We start from the raw sequence: 18,025 nt of genomic DNA on the forward strand, positions 1-18,025 counted from the left end.
GAGAAATCTCACATTAAAATCTAGATTTTTTTTGACAAATCTAATTCTTAGAGTACCTTCGAGCGTATCTTAGAAGGTATTCTTCAGATAACCTGGATAAACCTATGTTTAGATTGCAAAAAGAGACCTCCTGAAAAAATTAGAAATGAACTCTTTTAGAAATATTTCTTAATTTTTGGAATGCATCCATCCTGAAAAAAATCATGGGGAATTTCCAATATTCCGTATCTTTGAGAAAATGTTCCGAGAAATTTCATACATAAAGGGCCATGCATGGACCCTATTGTCACTTCGTATCATCCTGGAGCAATACTGAACACCAATTCAGTAAACGAAAAAAGCCTTCGATCGATATGGAAAGGCCACGAAAATCTGTGGGGCACCCTGAGACGCAACGGAATTCCGGATGATATCGTCAACCACATGGAAGCGCACTGCGCAGTATGAGGTTTTCACGTGCAGAGTCCTTCCTGCATAACGGGTAGTAGCTGGTCGCTGAGGCAAGCATGTATATCACCGTAACTGTTCTTTATCGTAATCGACAAGATGAGGGTGGAGACGATTGACCGTGAATTGAATTGTGGGCTACTTTGGCAGCCCATCGCTATGAAACATCTGAGTGACTTCGATTTAACCGATGATAATGGGCTACTAGCTGCTACTAGTCCAACGGCGCTCTGATATGCAAATTAAGCTCTATGGGTCATTTGGCCGAATACCGATTGGATAAACGCCATTTGGTCAAAAAAGGAATAAAGAAATTAACCCACACCAGTATAAATCGTTTGAACAGCCTATGACTTAAAGAAGAATTTTATCTGAGATGTTGATAAAATATTGTCAGTTTAAGCGCCAACTTATCTCTGTATGGTAAAACTAGAAAAATAGCCTTTCAACATTTCTGATAATTCAACATTTCTCTAAATCCTGTAAATCAAATTCGGCCAAACGGCATTCAGTCGAATGACCGAACACCCTTTTACAGTAGCTAGGCAAACAGTGACAAAAACTTGAAGAAATTTCCGGATGATTTTCTGATTTTTTTAAAATATCTCTGGAGATTTTTCTTCAGGAACCCCTGAAGCTTTGTAGGAATTTCTGAAAAAAAAATCAGTAAGAATCATTGGATACACTTCAGCAGGAAAACTGAGTTTCTGAATTTTAAAAGGTTTTTTTCTGGGTTTTAAAGACAGTTCTTCACAAATTCTGAAAGTATTGTTAGAGGAGTTTCTGAGAAAATTCGTAAAGGATTTTCGTAACCGTTATGTGTCCGACAAACTTTTTGCTTTTTTCTTCACCGTGCTTTTCAAATGGGCGCTGGGTACCCGGGTACCCTGTCAGCCACATGAGGATTAAAGATTGTCCGGATCAACAGAAATGGTAGAATAATTCCTAGAAAATCCCGTATTAAAATTCCCAGAGAACTCTTGGACGTATTTCGAAAGGAATTATTTGAGTAAACTCAGGGGAAACACCTTGATAGTGGATACACCTCTGGATAGAGGTGCTGTGCATTCCTAAAAGAATCAGTAAATAAATTCTTATAGGTGTGTCTAAAAAGTCCTTGGAGACATTTCTGAGAAAATTAATGGAGAAATACCCGGAAAATGTTTTAGTAATACCTTTATGAATTTCATCTGGAAACTTTGCAGCAATATCTACAGGAACCTCTCTGAAGAAATTCATTTGGGAATTTCTAGAGAGAAGAGCGTCTTGGAGCAGGGATGTCACCTGAAGAAATTCTAGAAGGAATTCATAACGCAAATAATGTGAAAATTCCTGAGAGAATTCATGACAAAAAAGGAGAATTTTTTGATAGAATTCTTTGGAAATTTACTATTTTTTTGTATTTTTTGAAGAAATTATCGAAAGATTTTTTGAATAATTTTGGAAGAATTTCCAGTCATTTTTGGAAGGAATCCAAGAAAAAAAAATCTACAGAAACTTTGTACGAAATTTCAAGAAAAATCTTTTGAACATTTTCTTAAAGAATCCTTGCATGAATTTCTGAAAGAAATCTGAGTTTCTGACATTTCAAATCGTTTTTATTGAGTTTTTTTGGCTTATAAATGAATTTGCACACATTCTGAAAAAAATCATTGGATGCAAAAGGGGACTCTTATAGGATTGTGGTGCACAAATGAAAAGACGTGCCCATGGTTGATAAATTGATATACGGTGGTCACAGAATTATATGTTGACGCAAAACGATTGAACTTCATCATGGTTCCATGCTTGCTCTGTTTACAGTTCGATCGTTTGCGACATGCAAAGTTCGGACCGATTGATTTTGTCACGTGCTGACCTAGCATAAGTCGCTCCAGGAGTCTTCCATAAGACCCGGTATGTAATAATTGATGTGCAACATATTTGGGGGGTATAAATACCGGCTTGTCCGGAGAATACAGTCAGTTTCAATTCGACAATCATCGAGTGTTTAAATTAACTCTATCACCTCCAAAGCGGGACTACGTCAGGATCGACAGAAATTATGGAAGAGTTCTTAGATAAATCCCGTAGTAAAATTCATAGAGAATCCTTGGACGTACTTCAGAAGCAATCCTTTAAGTTATATCTTAAAAAAAAAACCTTCGAATGAGTGTATTCAGCTTCGTACCTTTTAATTCCGCTGAGAAAGATTACAAGTGGTAGTCGAAATACGCGTATCTGTCAAAGAATAAGCAACATAGGGCGGAATTAAAAGGTACGAAACTTATTACACTCATTCGAAGAGGGTATTCTTCTCAGAGGGTTCGAAAAGCCGGTACAAGAAAAAAAAACCTTGTTATTATTCTGTGATGAGGTGCTGTGAATTCCCACAACAATACGTGGAGAAATTCCTGCAGGTATCCTCGGAAAAAGTCTTGTATAAATTTTGGAGAAAGTTCGTGGAGAAAAGTCGGAAAAACTAAAATAATTTCTGAATGATTTTCTGCTGGAATGTCGGCCACAATTTTAACACGATTCTTTGGAGAAATTTATTCAGAATTCATGAAAATGTAGAAACGTTCAGGAACTCCTCCGGGAATTCCACCAGGAATACCACTATGAATTACTCCACGAAATCCACAAGAAATTCCATGGGAAATTCCTACAGGAATAAAAAAAAATCCTCCAGGAACTTTCTTCAGAAATTCCTCCAGGATTTTTTCCAGGAAGTGCTCTAGGAATTTTTTCAGGAATTCTTCCAAAAAATCCACCAGGAATTCTTCCAGCAAATCCAACAGGAATTCTTCCAAGAAATCCACCAGGAATTTTCCAGCAAATCCACCAAAAATTCTTCCAAGAAATCCACCAAGAGTTCTTCCAGCAAATCCACCAAGAATTCTTTCAAGAGTTCCACCTGCAAGTCCTCCAAAAATTTCTCCAGGGATATCTTCGGGAATTCCACCAAGAATTCTTTCAGGATCTGCATTAAAAATTCCTCCAGAAATTCCACAAAGACTTCATCTAGAAATTCTACAAAGAATTTCTCCAGGGGTTCCACCAGGAATTGCTCCAGGAATTCCACCAGGAGTTGCTCCAGGAATTCCACCAGGAATTTCTCCAGGAATTCCACCAGGAATTCCTCCAGGAATTCATCCAGGAAATCTTTCAGGAATTCCTCCAGAAATTCTTCCAGAAAATCCTCCAGGATTTTTTCTAGGAATTCCTCCAGGAATGCCTCCAGGAATTCTTCCAGGAATTCCTCCAGGAATTCTTCCAGGAATTCCTCCAGAAATTCATCCAGGAATTCCTCCAGGAATTCTTCCAGGAATTCTTCCAGGAATTCCTCTAGGAATTCTTCCAGGAATTCCTTCAGGAATTCTTCCAGGAATTCCTCCAGGAATTCCTCCAGGAATTCTTCCAGGAATTCCTCCAGGAATTCTTCCAGGAATTCCTCCAGGAATTCTTCCAGGAATTCCTCCAGGAATTCTTCCAGGAATTCCTCCAGGAATTCTTCCAGGAATTCCTCCAGGAATTCTTCCAGGAATTCCTCCAGGAATTCTTCCAGGAATTCCTCCAGGAATTCTTCCAGGAATTCCTCCAGGAATTCTTCCAGGAATTCCACCAGGAATTTTTCCAGGAATTCCTCCATGAATTCTTCCAGGAATTTCTCCAGGAATTCTTCCAGGAATTCCTCCAGGAGTTCTTCCAGGAATTCCTCCAGGAATTCTTCCAGGAATTCCTCCAGGAATTCTTCCAGGAATTCCTCCAGGAATTCTTCCAGGAATTCCTCCAGGAATTCTTCCAGGGATTCCTCCAGGAATTCTTCCAGGAATTCCTCCAGGAATTCTTCCAGGAATTCCTCCAGGAATTCTTCCAGGAATTCCTCCAGGAATTCTTCCAGGAATTCCTCCAGGAATTCTTCCAGGAATTCCTCCAGGAATTCTTCCAGGAATTCCTCCAGGAATTCTTCCAGGAATTCCTCCAGGAATTCTTCCAGGAATTCCTCCAGGAATTCTTCCAGGAATTCCTCCAGGAATTCTTCCAGGAATTCCTCCAGGAATTCTTCCAGGAATTCCTCCAAGAATTCTTCCAGGAATTCCTCCAGGAATTCTTCCAGGAATTCCTCCAGGAATTCTTCCAGGAATTCCTCCAGGAATTCTTCCAGGAATTCCTCCAGGAATTCTTCCAGGAATTCCTCCAGGAATTCTTCCAGGAATTCCTCCAGGAATTCTTCCAGGAATTCCACCAGGAATTCTTCCAGGAATTCCTCCATGAATTCTTCCAGGAATTCCTTTAAGAATTCCTCCAAGAATTCCTCCAGGAATTCCTCCAGGGATTCCAGCAGAAATTCGTTCCGGGGTTCCAGCAGAAATTCCTCCAGGTATTCTACTAGAAATTTCTTCAGGAATTTCCCCAGGAATTCATTCAAGAGTTCATCTAGAATTTCCACCAGCAAGAACTTTCTTTGGAATCGCTTCTGGAATTCTCTAATGATTTCCTTTGTAAATGCTTCTGAAAAAGGCTTCAGGAATTTTCTAAAAATTTCCACAAATAATTTTCTGGGAAGTTCTTTTGAAGTTAATTAAAATTGTTTTAACATTTTAACGGGAAATCTTTCTTCTTTTTTTATATTTAATTAAACGTCCATCATGACCAAAATTTCATAAAGTCGTAGGTCGTGTACTCGATTTCCAAAATTTAAAACCAACACATCCCAGCATTATCATCAATCCATATTCGCACCCAAAGGATCTTTGCCATCATCCAGTCTGCATCTGATTCGTCCGCTTCAAGGACATGAAACTGGAAGCAATTGAGCTTACGGGAATGAAATCGTTGGGATGCCTATCGCGCAGTCCGTGATAACCATCGCATCATCGATAGACATCACCTAGGGTTGCCGGCATTGCACCTCCACGTCTCCATGGTCCGGCCCCTTAGAACAGACGTCTCTATCGCATTCCTCAGCGCCAGCATCAGCAGGCTTCTGGCACTAGAGCTGGATCCTGGATGCGCTGCGATGGTATTTAATACCGGATCCAGACACGCTCGATGAAGCAAGAATAAAGCCAGGAGAGTCGATGCACACACTCAGTCATTTCCTCTCCAGCTACACAGCTTCTGGTTCGGCAGGCAATCACGACGACCGAAAGTTCCTCTGCTGTCTACAATGAGCGATGGGATGTGCTGGGATGGGATGGAACTACCCCTCACTTTCTCTCTGCTGTGCAGCCCACTCCAATAAAGTGGGGCTGAAGTGAAAATGAATGAAAATTAGTGTGTGGGCTGAAGTGTGGGGGCAGGGCGGTGGCCTCCGTGTGTGTCTATAGCTTAAAATGTCGACATCCATTGATGTCTATTTCTCACTCAGCTGAGTTCTGTGCACGAGGCGATACGACCACATATAACCGAGCCGAAAGGAAAACCCCGGCACTTTGAATACTTAGTCTGAGAGCAATCGAACCGAGAAGGAAGAACTTTGGAATATTTATTAAAAGATTCCACCCAGGCATGCCATTCCGACAGGCACCCGGAACCCGACCGACGACGGTGGTCGTAGAGTAGGCCGAAAGCCTGCCTACATAGTGCGCCTACATGTATGCATACGGCCTTCGAAGCGCCAGCCGGAAGGACTTTGTCGAGCAGCAAAACCACCGTACCTCGGGTTTCTACCACTACTACTAGCAGCAGCTGTGGAAACCGGGTGAAACCCATAAATAGCTTTTATAAATGGGATTCAATTTTGAAATATTCAGTGACTGACTTTAAGTGCTTTATCAATAAAATTTATTTCCAACCGAAAATTAGCATTCTCCGGTATCGATTTCTGCTTCGAAAGGCGAGACACTCAGCTGAGCCACACGACTCGACTATGCATGGAACGTGTTCGGCACACACATTCTTGTACGCCTCAAGAGTTGCATTCCATGTCGAACTTTGGGTAATCGGAAAGGAAGGGCTTTCGCCTTCCGTCGTCGTCGTCGTCGGCGTCGTGATTCGTAGAACAACTAGCATAGGACTTTGAACAAGTAGGGGCTTATAGTACGGAGAAATAGAACCAGACGAAGGTGGGAAGACATTTGTTCTAGGGTAGAGCTTCCCAAACATGACATCCGTCTGTACAACCGGCAAGTACCATGTGGGTCGCAGATACCAAGTTTGAGAAATCCTGTTTCAGTAGAAGCGGCTTGTTTAATTTTCCAACAAGCAATAATGCTTCGAAAAGTGCTTCGATTTGTTCGTACGTACAATGTACTTCATCGCAGTAGTAGTGACGATGCTGGCGTAGAACATAAGCACTTTTGCAGTTGAATAAATTTCGCTCAATTTATATTTAAATGCAGCATGGAATCCTTGGCAAACACTTGATTTATTTACGAATGGGAAATTGGCTTGATATTGAATAATCCACTTATGTTTTAACTCAGGACATGTCAGTTGATTTGGAGAAACATGTCGATCTTGTCGTCAGAATACAAGTATGGTAGGTTGAGTTGTTCGATATATGATTTCAGGCAGAAATTTCATAGTGAAATACATAGAGGAATTCCGCCAGGAATTCCACCAGGAATTCCACCAGGAATTCTTCCAGGAATTTTACCAGGAATTCCTCCAGCAATTACTCCAGGAATTCCACCAGAAATTACTGAATTCCATCAGGAATTCCATCAGAAATTCCACCAGGAATTCCACCAGAAATTCCACCAGGAATTCCACCAGCAATTCCACCAGTAATTCCACCAGGAATTCCACCAGGAATTTACCAGGAATTCCTCCAGGAATTCTACCAGGGATTCCTCCAGGAATTCCACTAGGAATTCATCCAGGAATTCCACCAGGAATTCCTCCAGGAATTCCACCAAGAATTCTTCCAGGAATTTCACCAGGAATTCCTCCAGCAATTACTCCAGGAATTCCACCAGAAATTACTCCAGGAATTCCCTCAGGAATTCCATCAGAAATTCCACCAATAATTCCACCAGCAATTCCACCAGTAATTCGACCAGGAATTCCACCAGGAATTCCACCAGGAATTCCACCAGGAATACCACCATGAATTCCACCAGGAATTCCACCAGGAATTCCACCAGGAATTTCACCAGGAATTCCACCAGGAATTCCACTAGGAAATGCTCCAGCAATTCCACTAGCAATTCCTCTAAGAATTCCTGGTGGAATTCTTGGTGGTATTCCTGGTGGAATTCCTTATAGAATTTCTGGTGGTATTCCTAGTGGATTTCCTAATGGAATCCCTGGTGGAATTCCTAGTGGAATTTCTGGTGTAATTCCTGGTGGAATGCCTAGTGTAATTCCTAGTGCAATTCCCAGTGGAATTTCTGGTGGAATACTTAGTGGAATTCCTGGTGGAATTCTTAGTGGATTTTCTGGTGGAATTCTTAGTGGAATTCCTGGTTCAATTCCTAGTGGAATTCTTGGTGAAATTCCTAGTGGAATTCCTGGTGAAATTCCTGGTGGTATTTTTGGTGGAATTCCTGGTGGAATTTCTAGAAGAATTCCTAGTGGAATTCCTGGGGGAATTCCTAGTAGAGTTCCTGGTGGAATTCCTAGTGGAATGCCTGGTGGAATTCCTAGTGGAATTTCTGGTGGAATTCCTAGTGGAATTCCTGGTGGAATTCCTAGTGGAATTCCTATTGGAATTCCTAGTGGAATTCCTGGTGGAACTCCTAGCGGAATTCCTGGTGGAATTCCTAGTGGAATTCCTGGTGGAATTCCTAGTGGAATTCCTGGTGGAATTCCTAGTGGAATTCTTGGTGGAATTCCTAGTGGAATTCCTAGTGGAATTCCTGGTGGTATTCCTAGTGGAATTCCTGGTGGAATTCCTAGTGGAATTCCTAGTGGAATTCCTAGTGGAATTCCTGGTGGAATTCCTAGTGAAATTCCTGGTGGAATTCCTAGTGGAATTCCTGGTGGAATTCCTAGTGGAATTCCTGGTGGAATTCCTAGTGGAATTCCTGGTGGAATTCCTAGTGGAATTCCTGGTGGAATTCCTAGTGGAATTCCTGGTGGAATTCCTAAGGGAATTCCTGGTGGAATTCCTAGTGGAATTCCTGGTGGAATTCCTGGTGGAATTCCTAGTGGAATTCCTGGTGGAATTCCTAGTGGAATTCCTGGTGGAATTCCTAGTGGAATTCCTGGTGGAATTCCTAGTGGAATTCCTGGTGGAATTCCTGGTGGAATTCCTAGTGGAATTCTTGGTGGAATTCCTAGTGGAATTCTTGGTGGAATTCCTAGTGGAATTCCCGGTGGAATTCCTAGTGGAATTCCTGGTGGAATTCCTTGTGGAATTCCTGGTGGAATTCCTTGTGGAATTCCTGGTGGAATTCCTTGTGGAATTCCTGGTGGAATTCCTTGTGGAATTCCTGGTGGAATTCCTTGTGGAATTCCTGGTGGAATTCCTTGTGGAATTCCTGGTGGAATTCCTTGTGAAATTCCTGGTGGAATTCCTTGGGGAAATTCCTGGTGGAATTCCTAGTGGAATTCCTGGTGGAATTTCAAGTGCAATTCCTGGTGGAATTCCTAGTGCAATTCCTGGTGGAATTCCTAGTGGAATTTCTGGTGAAATTCCTAGTGGAATTCCTGGTGGAATTCCTGGTGAAATTCGTAGTGGAATTCCTGGAGAAATTCGTAGTGGAATTCCTGGTGAAATTCGTAGTGGAATTCCTGGTGAAATTCGAAGTGGAATTCCTGGTGGAATTCCTAGTAAAATTCCTGGTGGAATTCCTAGTGGAATTCCTAGTGGAATTCCTGGTGGGATTCCAAGTGAAATTCCTGGTGGAATTCCTAGTAGAATTCCTGGTAGAATTCCTGGTGGAATTCCTAGTGGAATTCCTGGTGGAATTTCTAGTGAAATTCCTGGTGGAATTCCTAGTGGAATTCCTGATGGAATTCCTAGTGGAATTCCTGGTGGAATTCTTAGTGGAATTCCTGGTGGAATTCCTAGTGGAATTCCTGGTGGAATTCCTAGTGGAATTCCTGGTGGAATTCCTAGTGGAATTCCTGGTGGAATTCCTTGTGGAATTCCTGGTGGAATTCCTTGTGGAATTCCTGGTAGAATTCCTAGTGGAATTCCTAGTGGAATTCCTGGTGGGATTCCAAGTGAAATTCCTGGTGGAATTCCTAGTAGAATTCCTGGTAGAATTCCTGGTGGAATTCCTAGTGGAATTCCTGGTGGAATTTCTAGTGAAATTCCTGGTGGAATTCCTAGTGGAATTCCTGATGGAATTCCTAGTGGAATTCCTGGTGGAATTCTTAGTGGAATTCCTGGTGGAATTCCTAGTGGAATTCCTGGTGGAATTCCTAGTGGAATTCCTGGTGGAATTCCTAGTGGAATTCCTGGTGGAATTCCTAGTGGAATTCCTGGTGGAATTCCTTGTGGAATTCCTGGTGGAATTCCTTGTGGAATTCCTGGTAGAATTCCTAGTGGAATTCCTGGTGGAATTCCTAGAGGAATTCCTGGTGGAATTCCTAGAGGAATTCCTGGTGGAATTCCTAGAGGAAGTCCTGGTGGAATTCCTTGTGAAATTCCTGGTGGAATCCCTAGTGGAATTCCTGCTGGAATTCTTAGTGGAACTACTGGTGGAATTCCTGGTGGAATTCCGTGTGGAATTCCTGGTGGAATTCCGGATGGAATCCCTAGTGAAATTACTGGTCGAATTCCTAGTGGAATTCCTGGTGGAATTCCTAGTGGAATTACTAGTGGAATTCCTGGTGGAATTCCTAGTTGGATTTCTGGTGGAATTCGTAGCGGAATTTCTGGTGGAATTCCTGGTGGATGTCCTGAGAAATTAATGATGGAATTTTTGGGAAATTCCTGGTGGAATTCCTGGAGAAATTCCTGGTGGAATTCCTAGTGGAATTCCTGGTGGAATTCCTAGTGGAATTCCTGGTGGAATTCCTAGTGGAATTCCTGGTGGAATTCCTGGAGGAATTCCTGGTGGAATTCCTAGTGGAATTCCTGGTGGAGTTCCTAGTGGAATTCCTGGTGGAATTCCTAGTGGAATTCCTGGTGGAATTCCTAGTGGAATTCCCGGTGGAATTCCTAGTGGAATTCCTGGTGGAATTCCTAGTGGAATTCCTAGTGGAATTCCTACTGGAATTCCTGGTGGACTTCCTAGTGGAATTCCTGGTGGATTTCCTAGTGGAATTCCTGTTGGAATTCATAGTGGAATTTCTGGTCGAATTCCTAGAAATTATTGATGGAATTTCTGAGAAATTAATGATGGAATTCCTGGGAAATTCCTGGTGGAATTCCTGGAGGACTTCCTGGTGGAATTTCTGGTGAAATTCCTGGTAGAATTTCAGGTGAAATTTCTGGTGGAATTCGTGGTGGAATTTCTGAAAGAATGCCTGGTAGAATTACTGGAGAAATTTGTAGTGGAATTCCATGAGGAATTTCTGATTGAATTCCTGGAAAATTTCCTTATTGAATTCCTGGCAAGACTTTCTTTCCAAAGGGGTTTTTGTGAGTCTATCAGGAGGGAAATGCTATCCGAGGTCCTTGGCGTAATAGCCGCGGGTGCCATCAAAGATTTAAAAAAGATAATCATTTGTTTTCGAATCTTTTGCAAACAATGAAAACAAAAATACTCTGTGAGTGGGATCTTCCAAGGATTCTATAAGAAATTTGTCCTGGGACTTTAAAATATGTAAGTAAAAATTTCCAGAAACACTCCAGAGATTCCTTAACAAAAAATATACAAGAATTGTTTCACAGATTCTTTAAAAAAAAATCTGTCAAAGATTCTATCTTAATTTTTCGAATTTTTTAGAAACAAATTAAGAAGTTACATTTGGTTTTCTCTTGGAACATTATACATATTAAGAAAAAAAATAATAAACTGCTCCATGAATTTCTTATAAATTGCTCTAGGAATTCTTCTACATTTGGAGAAGCACTTCAAAAAAACCTCTTGGATTTGTGCACATAAATATATTAATTTACCGTTTATTCCTTAAAAAAATCCTTCACAATAGAAGATTTTTTCAGGGGTTTCGCAAAAAAAAACTAAAAATATCCTTAAGAAATTTTTCGAGCAGTTCCCTAAGAAATTCTCCAAGAAAACCTTCCAAAATTTCAAACAATTATTGGTTTAAAATTCATCTTCGAGAATACTTCTTCAAAAATAGAGCTAGGGTCTCCTTTAAAGATGCCACAAGAGATCATTCCAGAAATTTCACAAACAATTCTTTAAGTACAGCATGGATTGTTTCTAAAACTCCTCCAGAAGTTCTTCGGAAATCCTGCATGAATACTTACAAAAAGAGCTTCAAAGATTCATTTGGAAATATTCTTCAGCGTTTTTTCCTCATATATTTTTCCGGTGCTGCTCTACAAATTTATCAAATGATCTTTTGAAAATGATTCAATCAGAAATTTTTTGGAAAATTTCCAAAAAAGTTTCTCGAAAATTATTTTTTTATGAAATTTTTCCACGGAAGACAATCTCAAGATGCTTTAAGGAAGTTTTCTCAGGAATGCACAGTGGAAAAAAATAGGTATAATACGCAATTACGTTCAATATATCTGCTCGGAGTGGATGAATTCCAATGAACTTTTGACACAAATTACACAAGTTTACAAAATAAAACGAAAGTCGTGAACTTCTGTCAACGACCAAAATTTTTGAAGCACAATTTAGTGCTGATTTCGAACCCGACCTTCAAAAAATTTTAAGTAGAACAGTTTTTGAGTTTTAGCTCAATATCGAGTTTTGCAACTTTTCAAAATATGTAATTAACTAAAATTCAAATATATTGCGTTTTGTACAACCAATGTTAAATCTTTTTACATGAATTAAAAGCTGAATACAATACCATTCGATCATTTGAATACAGGTTTTGCGTCAGATTGATGAAATTCAAGATTTAAAGGGGTTTAAGGGACAATCTTCTTAAATTTTAGCAAAATTCCCAAAATTTTTTGAAGTAATGTATTTTTTTCAATAAGAAAAAACCAACTTAAAAATTCTTTCTCGACGTTTATTTGACATATTATATGTAGGCAAGTTACAGTAAAAATTTCAGCACAATCGGAGCATCGATTACGGAGAATGAGATGTTTGAAGTGAGCGACTTTGCTTAAAAATAGAACAAAAATCGATTTCAAATCATCAACCTTGTATGGAAAGTCGAAAAAATTTCCGCTCTACTGTAATTTTTTTCTTTCGCGTTTTCGAACTCAGGGCATGATTCTACACCAAAAATGATCATCAGCTTACCGAGTTCAAAAATGCTGTAAACTAGTGTTATAAAAAATCTCTATAGTTTCAGATAAGGACGGTGTCATTCGCCGAACGATGTATTTTTGTAAATACTTCTGTTGTATCGGCAATGCAACGTAAGGTTGGTCCTGCTCTTATAGATTGCGTTCCACTCCAGGAGAAGACATGCATGAAAAATTAAAGAAATAGGGGATATCGGGGTTATTTGATTTTTTAAGGCCGTTCGGTGAGCCAAACCACCTCCATTCGATATTGCGAAACTACTACGGAATTAAATGAATCATTTATTTTTCACCCCTGGATTTTCACAAAATGGCGAAAAAGAGAGAGATTGGGGTAAAACGGGCGTGACATGCTGATTTCCAGCATCGTGCGGCGAATGACAGCGTCATTTTCTGAAATTGCGGAGATTTTTGCAGTTTGTGTCAAAAATTCGTTCCAATACATGCACTCCTAGCAAACATATTAAATTTATCCGCAATTTATACCTATTTTTTCCCCATTGTAGTAAGCTTTAGAAATTATTGTGATTTTTTTTTAAAGATTTTTCAAATATCAAAATTTTTTTAATTCCCAGGGAATCGTTAAAATATTCGTCCAAAGATTCTGTCATTAAATGTTTAGGAGATTCCTCAAGAATTTCTGCAGATATTCTGTTATAAATTAGTTGATGGATTCTTTTTGGAACTTTTCCACTGGTTCTTCCAGAGTTTGCTTCATAAATACATCGAAAGCATCAAGAATATCCTCCAGAAATCCGAATATCGGAATTCTTTCGGAAATTTTGTTAAAGTTCCCTTCAGAAACATTTTAAGTAATTTCTTGAATACACCCGTCAACATACACTACATACATTTATTTGTTCAACATCATTAAGACAAGACATAATCAACAATAGTACGCCACAATACTCGGTTTGTGGCTGCCGCTCTCCATCCTCGGTCGCGCCCAATGCTCGCCAAGTCACGCTCCACCTGGTCCGCCCATCGTGCTCTCTGCGCTCCACGCCTTCTTGTGCCAACCGAATCCGTTGCAAATACCAGCTTTGCAGGGTTGTTGTCCGGCATTCTTGCAACATGCCCTGCCCACCGTATCCTTCCGGCTTTGGCCACCTTCTGGATGCTGGGTTCGCCGTAAAGTGCAGCGAGCTCGTTATTCATCCTTCTCCGCCACACATCGTTCTCCTGCACACCGCCGAAGATCGTTCTTAGCACGCGTCGCTCGAAAACTCCGAGTGCTTGTAGGTCCTCCTCGAGCATGGTCCATGTCTCGTGCCCGTAGAGGATCACCGGTCTTATTAGCGTTTTGTACATGGTGCATTTGGTGCGTGGGTGAATCTTTTTCGACCGCAGTTTCTTCTGGAGCCCGTAGTAGGCCCGACTTCCGCTGATGATGCGCCTCCGAATTTCACGGCTCACGGTGTTGTCAGCCGTCCGTAAGGATCCGAGGTAGACGAATTCCTCCACCACCTTGAAAGTATCCCCGTCTATCGTAACATTACTACCCAGACGGATCCGGTCGTGTTCGGTTCCGCCTACCAGCATGTACTTTGTTTTTGAGGAATTCACCACCAGTCCGACCTTTGCTGCTTCGCGTTTCAGGCGGGTGTACAGCTCTGCCACCGTTCAAAAAGTTCTGGCGATAATGTCCATGTCGTCCGCAAAGCACACACATTGACCGGATTTTGTGAAAATCGTTCCCCGGCTGTTGAGCCCGGCTCATCGCATCACACCTTCCAGCGCGATGTTGAAGAGTAGACATGAGAGTCCGTCACCTTGGCGCAGTCCCCGGCGAGATACGAATGAACTGGATAGTTCACCCGAAACCCTTACGCAGTTTTGCACACCGTCCATCGTTGCTTTAATCAGTCTAGTCAGCTTCCCAGGAAAGCCGTTTTCGTCCATGATTCTCCATAGCTCTGCGCGGTCGATACTATCGTATGCCGCTTTGAAGTCGATGAACAGGTGGTGCACACCCGTCAACATTTTTCCTAATAATTCATCCAGGGATTCCTTTACTTAGATGTTCTTCCAAGCATATTGCAGAGATTCATTGTGGACTCCATTATAAAATATTTCAAGAATTTCTTCTGAATTTTGTTCCTGAAATTCTAAGATTTTTGTTTTAGAAAATCTTCCAAGGGTTCTTTCAGAAAAATTTCTCCTTCAGAAACCACCTCTTTTATCGAAGTTTTTTTATAATAAATACCTGTGCACTTTTTGCAAAAAAAAAATACAACAAACTGCAAGCATTTCCTCATTTTTTTGGTTTTTGATTTTTTAATAAATAACGAAGCAATATTTTCAAAATCGGTTTTCGTACACATGTAGAGTACGAATCAAGGTGTCTTCTGATTGTTTTTGAGGTGGAAAAAGTTTTTATTCAATAATGGTTTCTGCAAAAACGAAAAACATTTTCCACCAAAAAAACAGAAGATACATTGATCCATACTCTATATGTGCACGAAAACCGATTTTGAAAATATTGCTTCGTTATTTATTAAAAAATCAAAAACCAAAAAAAATAGGAAATGCTTCCAGTTTCGCCTTAAAACTCCTCTTAGATGTCTCTTGAAACATATGTGTATTCCCCAAAGATTCTTACCGGCGCGGTGGAGGATTCTTACAGATTTTAGACCATTTATATTTTCAAAAACTGAATTATTGAAATTTACTTATCGTACAAACAATCATTCAACCTGTTGGAAGCATCAAAGTATAAGTTGAAATTATTTGTAAAATCATTCTCACTTGGATTTCAGATTCACTGCTATACATTCATGTTTAGAAACAAATGCCTTCATCCATAACTACCACAAACATCATCCCACAATCAGCTCTGTGGAAATCCGAAACCTCACGGATTTTACTTGTTGATACCGCGCGCGGTGGGAAACTTTTTCTCTCGAGTCTCGATAATAGCTCCTAATGCAAATAGGATTTCATCGTTCCTTCACGTCGCGGTTGAAATCCGCTTAGCGTGGTGGTGGTGGTATCCGACCGACTCACGCAGCAGGATGTTATTCTAAGTACCTATAAACTATGGACCCGCACCCCAGTGAGTATGGAATGGATGGAATGGAGAAATGTATGTGTACTGTACTGTAGCAGTAGGCACCGTTTACTTACCGGAAGCGGGTGATTTTTCGCACTCCAGCAGAGTGGCTTGAAGGATCCTTTCCGGGTTGCTAGCTGGAAACTTTTGAAGTTGTTCTGCCAGTCGTACGAGATGAGGCGCGTCTCGAGAGTCATGCCGGCGAGTTCCATCGGTAGGCCAATCCGCACCGGGTTGGAGCCGCTGTTTTGGTCGGGTGGGGGAAGGAGAACGAATTTCAACGTTTAGTTATATGGGGGTTTAGTTAAACGATTTAATTAAGCGATAAATCAAGCCTTCGACAGCCGAAGAGTTACTTACGGAACCAGCGTGTCGATTCCGAGCGAGTGGAGCACCGTAGGGAGGCTCGGCAACGAGTGGCAGGTTGTTAGCTCTTTTTGTCGCGGGTAATATAGCGTTAAAACGAGACAAGTTTCCTCGCGGGCTGTTAACCCTCCGAGTGTGATTGCTGCCCTTTTGGAGCTGTCGTAGATACACTCGGCAATCAGTCTATCTCCGGGCAGAACCTTAACCGGAGAGTCCAGTCTTCTGTATTCTTGATAGTTGTAATCGATGCTCTTGTCGTGAGCAATGGGCATTAGTTCCTCGCGGTAGCGAATCTGCCTCAGCTTGATCTGCCGACCGATCTGATGTGTCTTCATCATTACGGCAAACACATTGATTCCATCCCGTGGGAACGCCTTCCGGGTGCACTCTCCTACACAGTGCCCCTCGGATAGCACGTGCTCCTGCCCGGGAGGAATGATGTGCCTCCAGCTGGGATCCATGCCAATGGATAAAACTCCAGCATCCTGACTTCTCAGCGAACTGGTGTAGTAGATCTTGAGACCCGAGCTGTCGACCATCAGTTTGGATTTCACCGTAGAAAGCTCCTCTGTTGGGTTACTATAGTGTGTCTCCATTAGGAAGAACCGGGCCTGGTTCGAATCCATCGGGTAACCGACCTCGGCGGGAAATGAAAAACCCTGTCATGTGGAAAGCATAGGTTAGACAGCTGTGGTATGGCTTCGAAAATGTGGAAATTATTTGAACTTGGAGATGCGATGCTGCGAACTGCTGCGATAAAAGAAAATAAATTTCGAAATACAGAAGAGAATAGTTCAGAAGTTCTTCAAAGATTTGGTGAATGTCATTCCTTAAATAAGATACAATGAAATAAGTGAATTTATAAAGCCAGACACCAAAATACATTACAGTGTTGCAAGTCCCAGTTTTTTTTTTGCAGCACAGCTCTCAAAATATACAGTTGATCCTAATATAAAGTGAAACCATGTTCGCTTTTCGCAGAATGAAATTGTTCGATTTTTGCGACATTTCTATTGAAACCCATAAATGTTTAATTTATTCGACATTACCCCACACACGTAAAACTCACCTCCGATCCACGGGTCCACGCGGCGGCAATCGAATTGCAGGTCAGTATTTCGCGGTCCACCTTGTAGCAGGCACGGCCCGCATCGCGGGACAGAATTTCCAGATCCGGTGACGATCCTTGACATTCGTGCAGGATGATGTGGTTCAGGAAGGGCACGCTCGAGGCCGAATCGAACACCGGTTCATACTGTAATCGGAAGAAAGACAGAGGGGTTGGAAAGAGAATGAATAAAAATATCAAATTGATTGGAATTCAGGTCGAGTCGATGGCAAATATTTAAGCGAAATATGGCAGCAGCAACACGATCATGGATATTTCAGTTTCAATTTGTTTGTCAGATGACGAATTCATTCGCACAATTATGTAGAGCTGTTGCAAAAAATCTATCTTAAACAGAGTTACAAATTTTGTAAAGTTTTTTTTTTTTTTAATAACTGATTTTGATGAAAATTTCTATGACGAAAATAGTTTATGACACAATTTACAGGATTTTCAAATAGAACATTATGCTAAGTATGATACACTCGTATCCCACCTTAAAGCTCCAGTACAAACCTAAATGAAGGTGTAATGAAAACACCCACCTTGTCCGTTGAGGTGTACGGCCGTGCGACGTTCGTTTACTTTCTGATTTCCATTCTGATTGATATGTTTAAAATTGTATCATTCGTTTCATTTGATCAATTTTAAATTGCCGTCTCCCATCCGCGCCCATCCCCATCGTGTCCAATCCAACCATGCCCATCAAGCAGCACCCGGATCAGCGATTGAGCACTTTTTTCGCAATTGAAATAATCCTCTAGAACCTGCTGCTGCAGCAGCGCGTTTGCGTGCGCTCGATTGTGTCGTCAAGCGCGGATTTAAA

General features: G+C 41.2%; 1 protein-coding gene across 1 annotated transcript in view; it reads right to left on the reverse strand.

Annotated features, from left to right (window-relative positions):
* The window catches only part of LOC109410572 (MOXD1 homolog 2-like), a 128,878-nt gene that overhangs the window by 17,967 nt on the left and 92,886 nt on the right, over positions 1-18,025 (reverse strand). Inside the window, exons 4-6 of the mRNA XM_062858227.1 lie at positions 17,161-17,346; positions 16,086-16,750; positions 15,800-15,968 (exon numbers count right to left, since the gene is read on the reverse strand). Coding sequence (XP_062714211.1) covers positions 15,800-15,968; positions 16,086-16,750; positions 17,161-17,346 — 1,020 coding nt within the window. The remainder of the gene's footprint in view (positions 1-15,799; positions 15,969-16,085; positions 16,751-17,160; positions 17,347-18,025) is intronic.

The sequence above is a fragment of the Aedes albopictus genome, chromosome 3 (assembly GCF_035046485.1).
Source record: "Aedes albopictus strain Foshan chromosome 3, AalbF5, whole genome shotgun sequence".
NCBI lineage: Eukaryota > Metazoa > Arthropoda > Insecta > Diptera > Culicidae > Aedes > Aedes albopictus.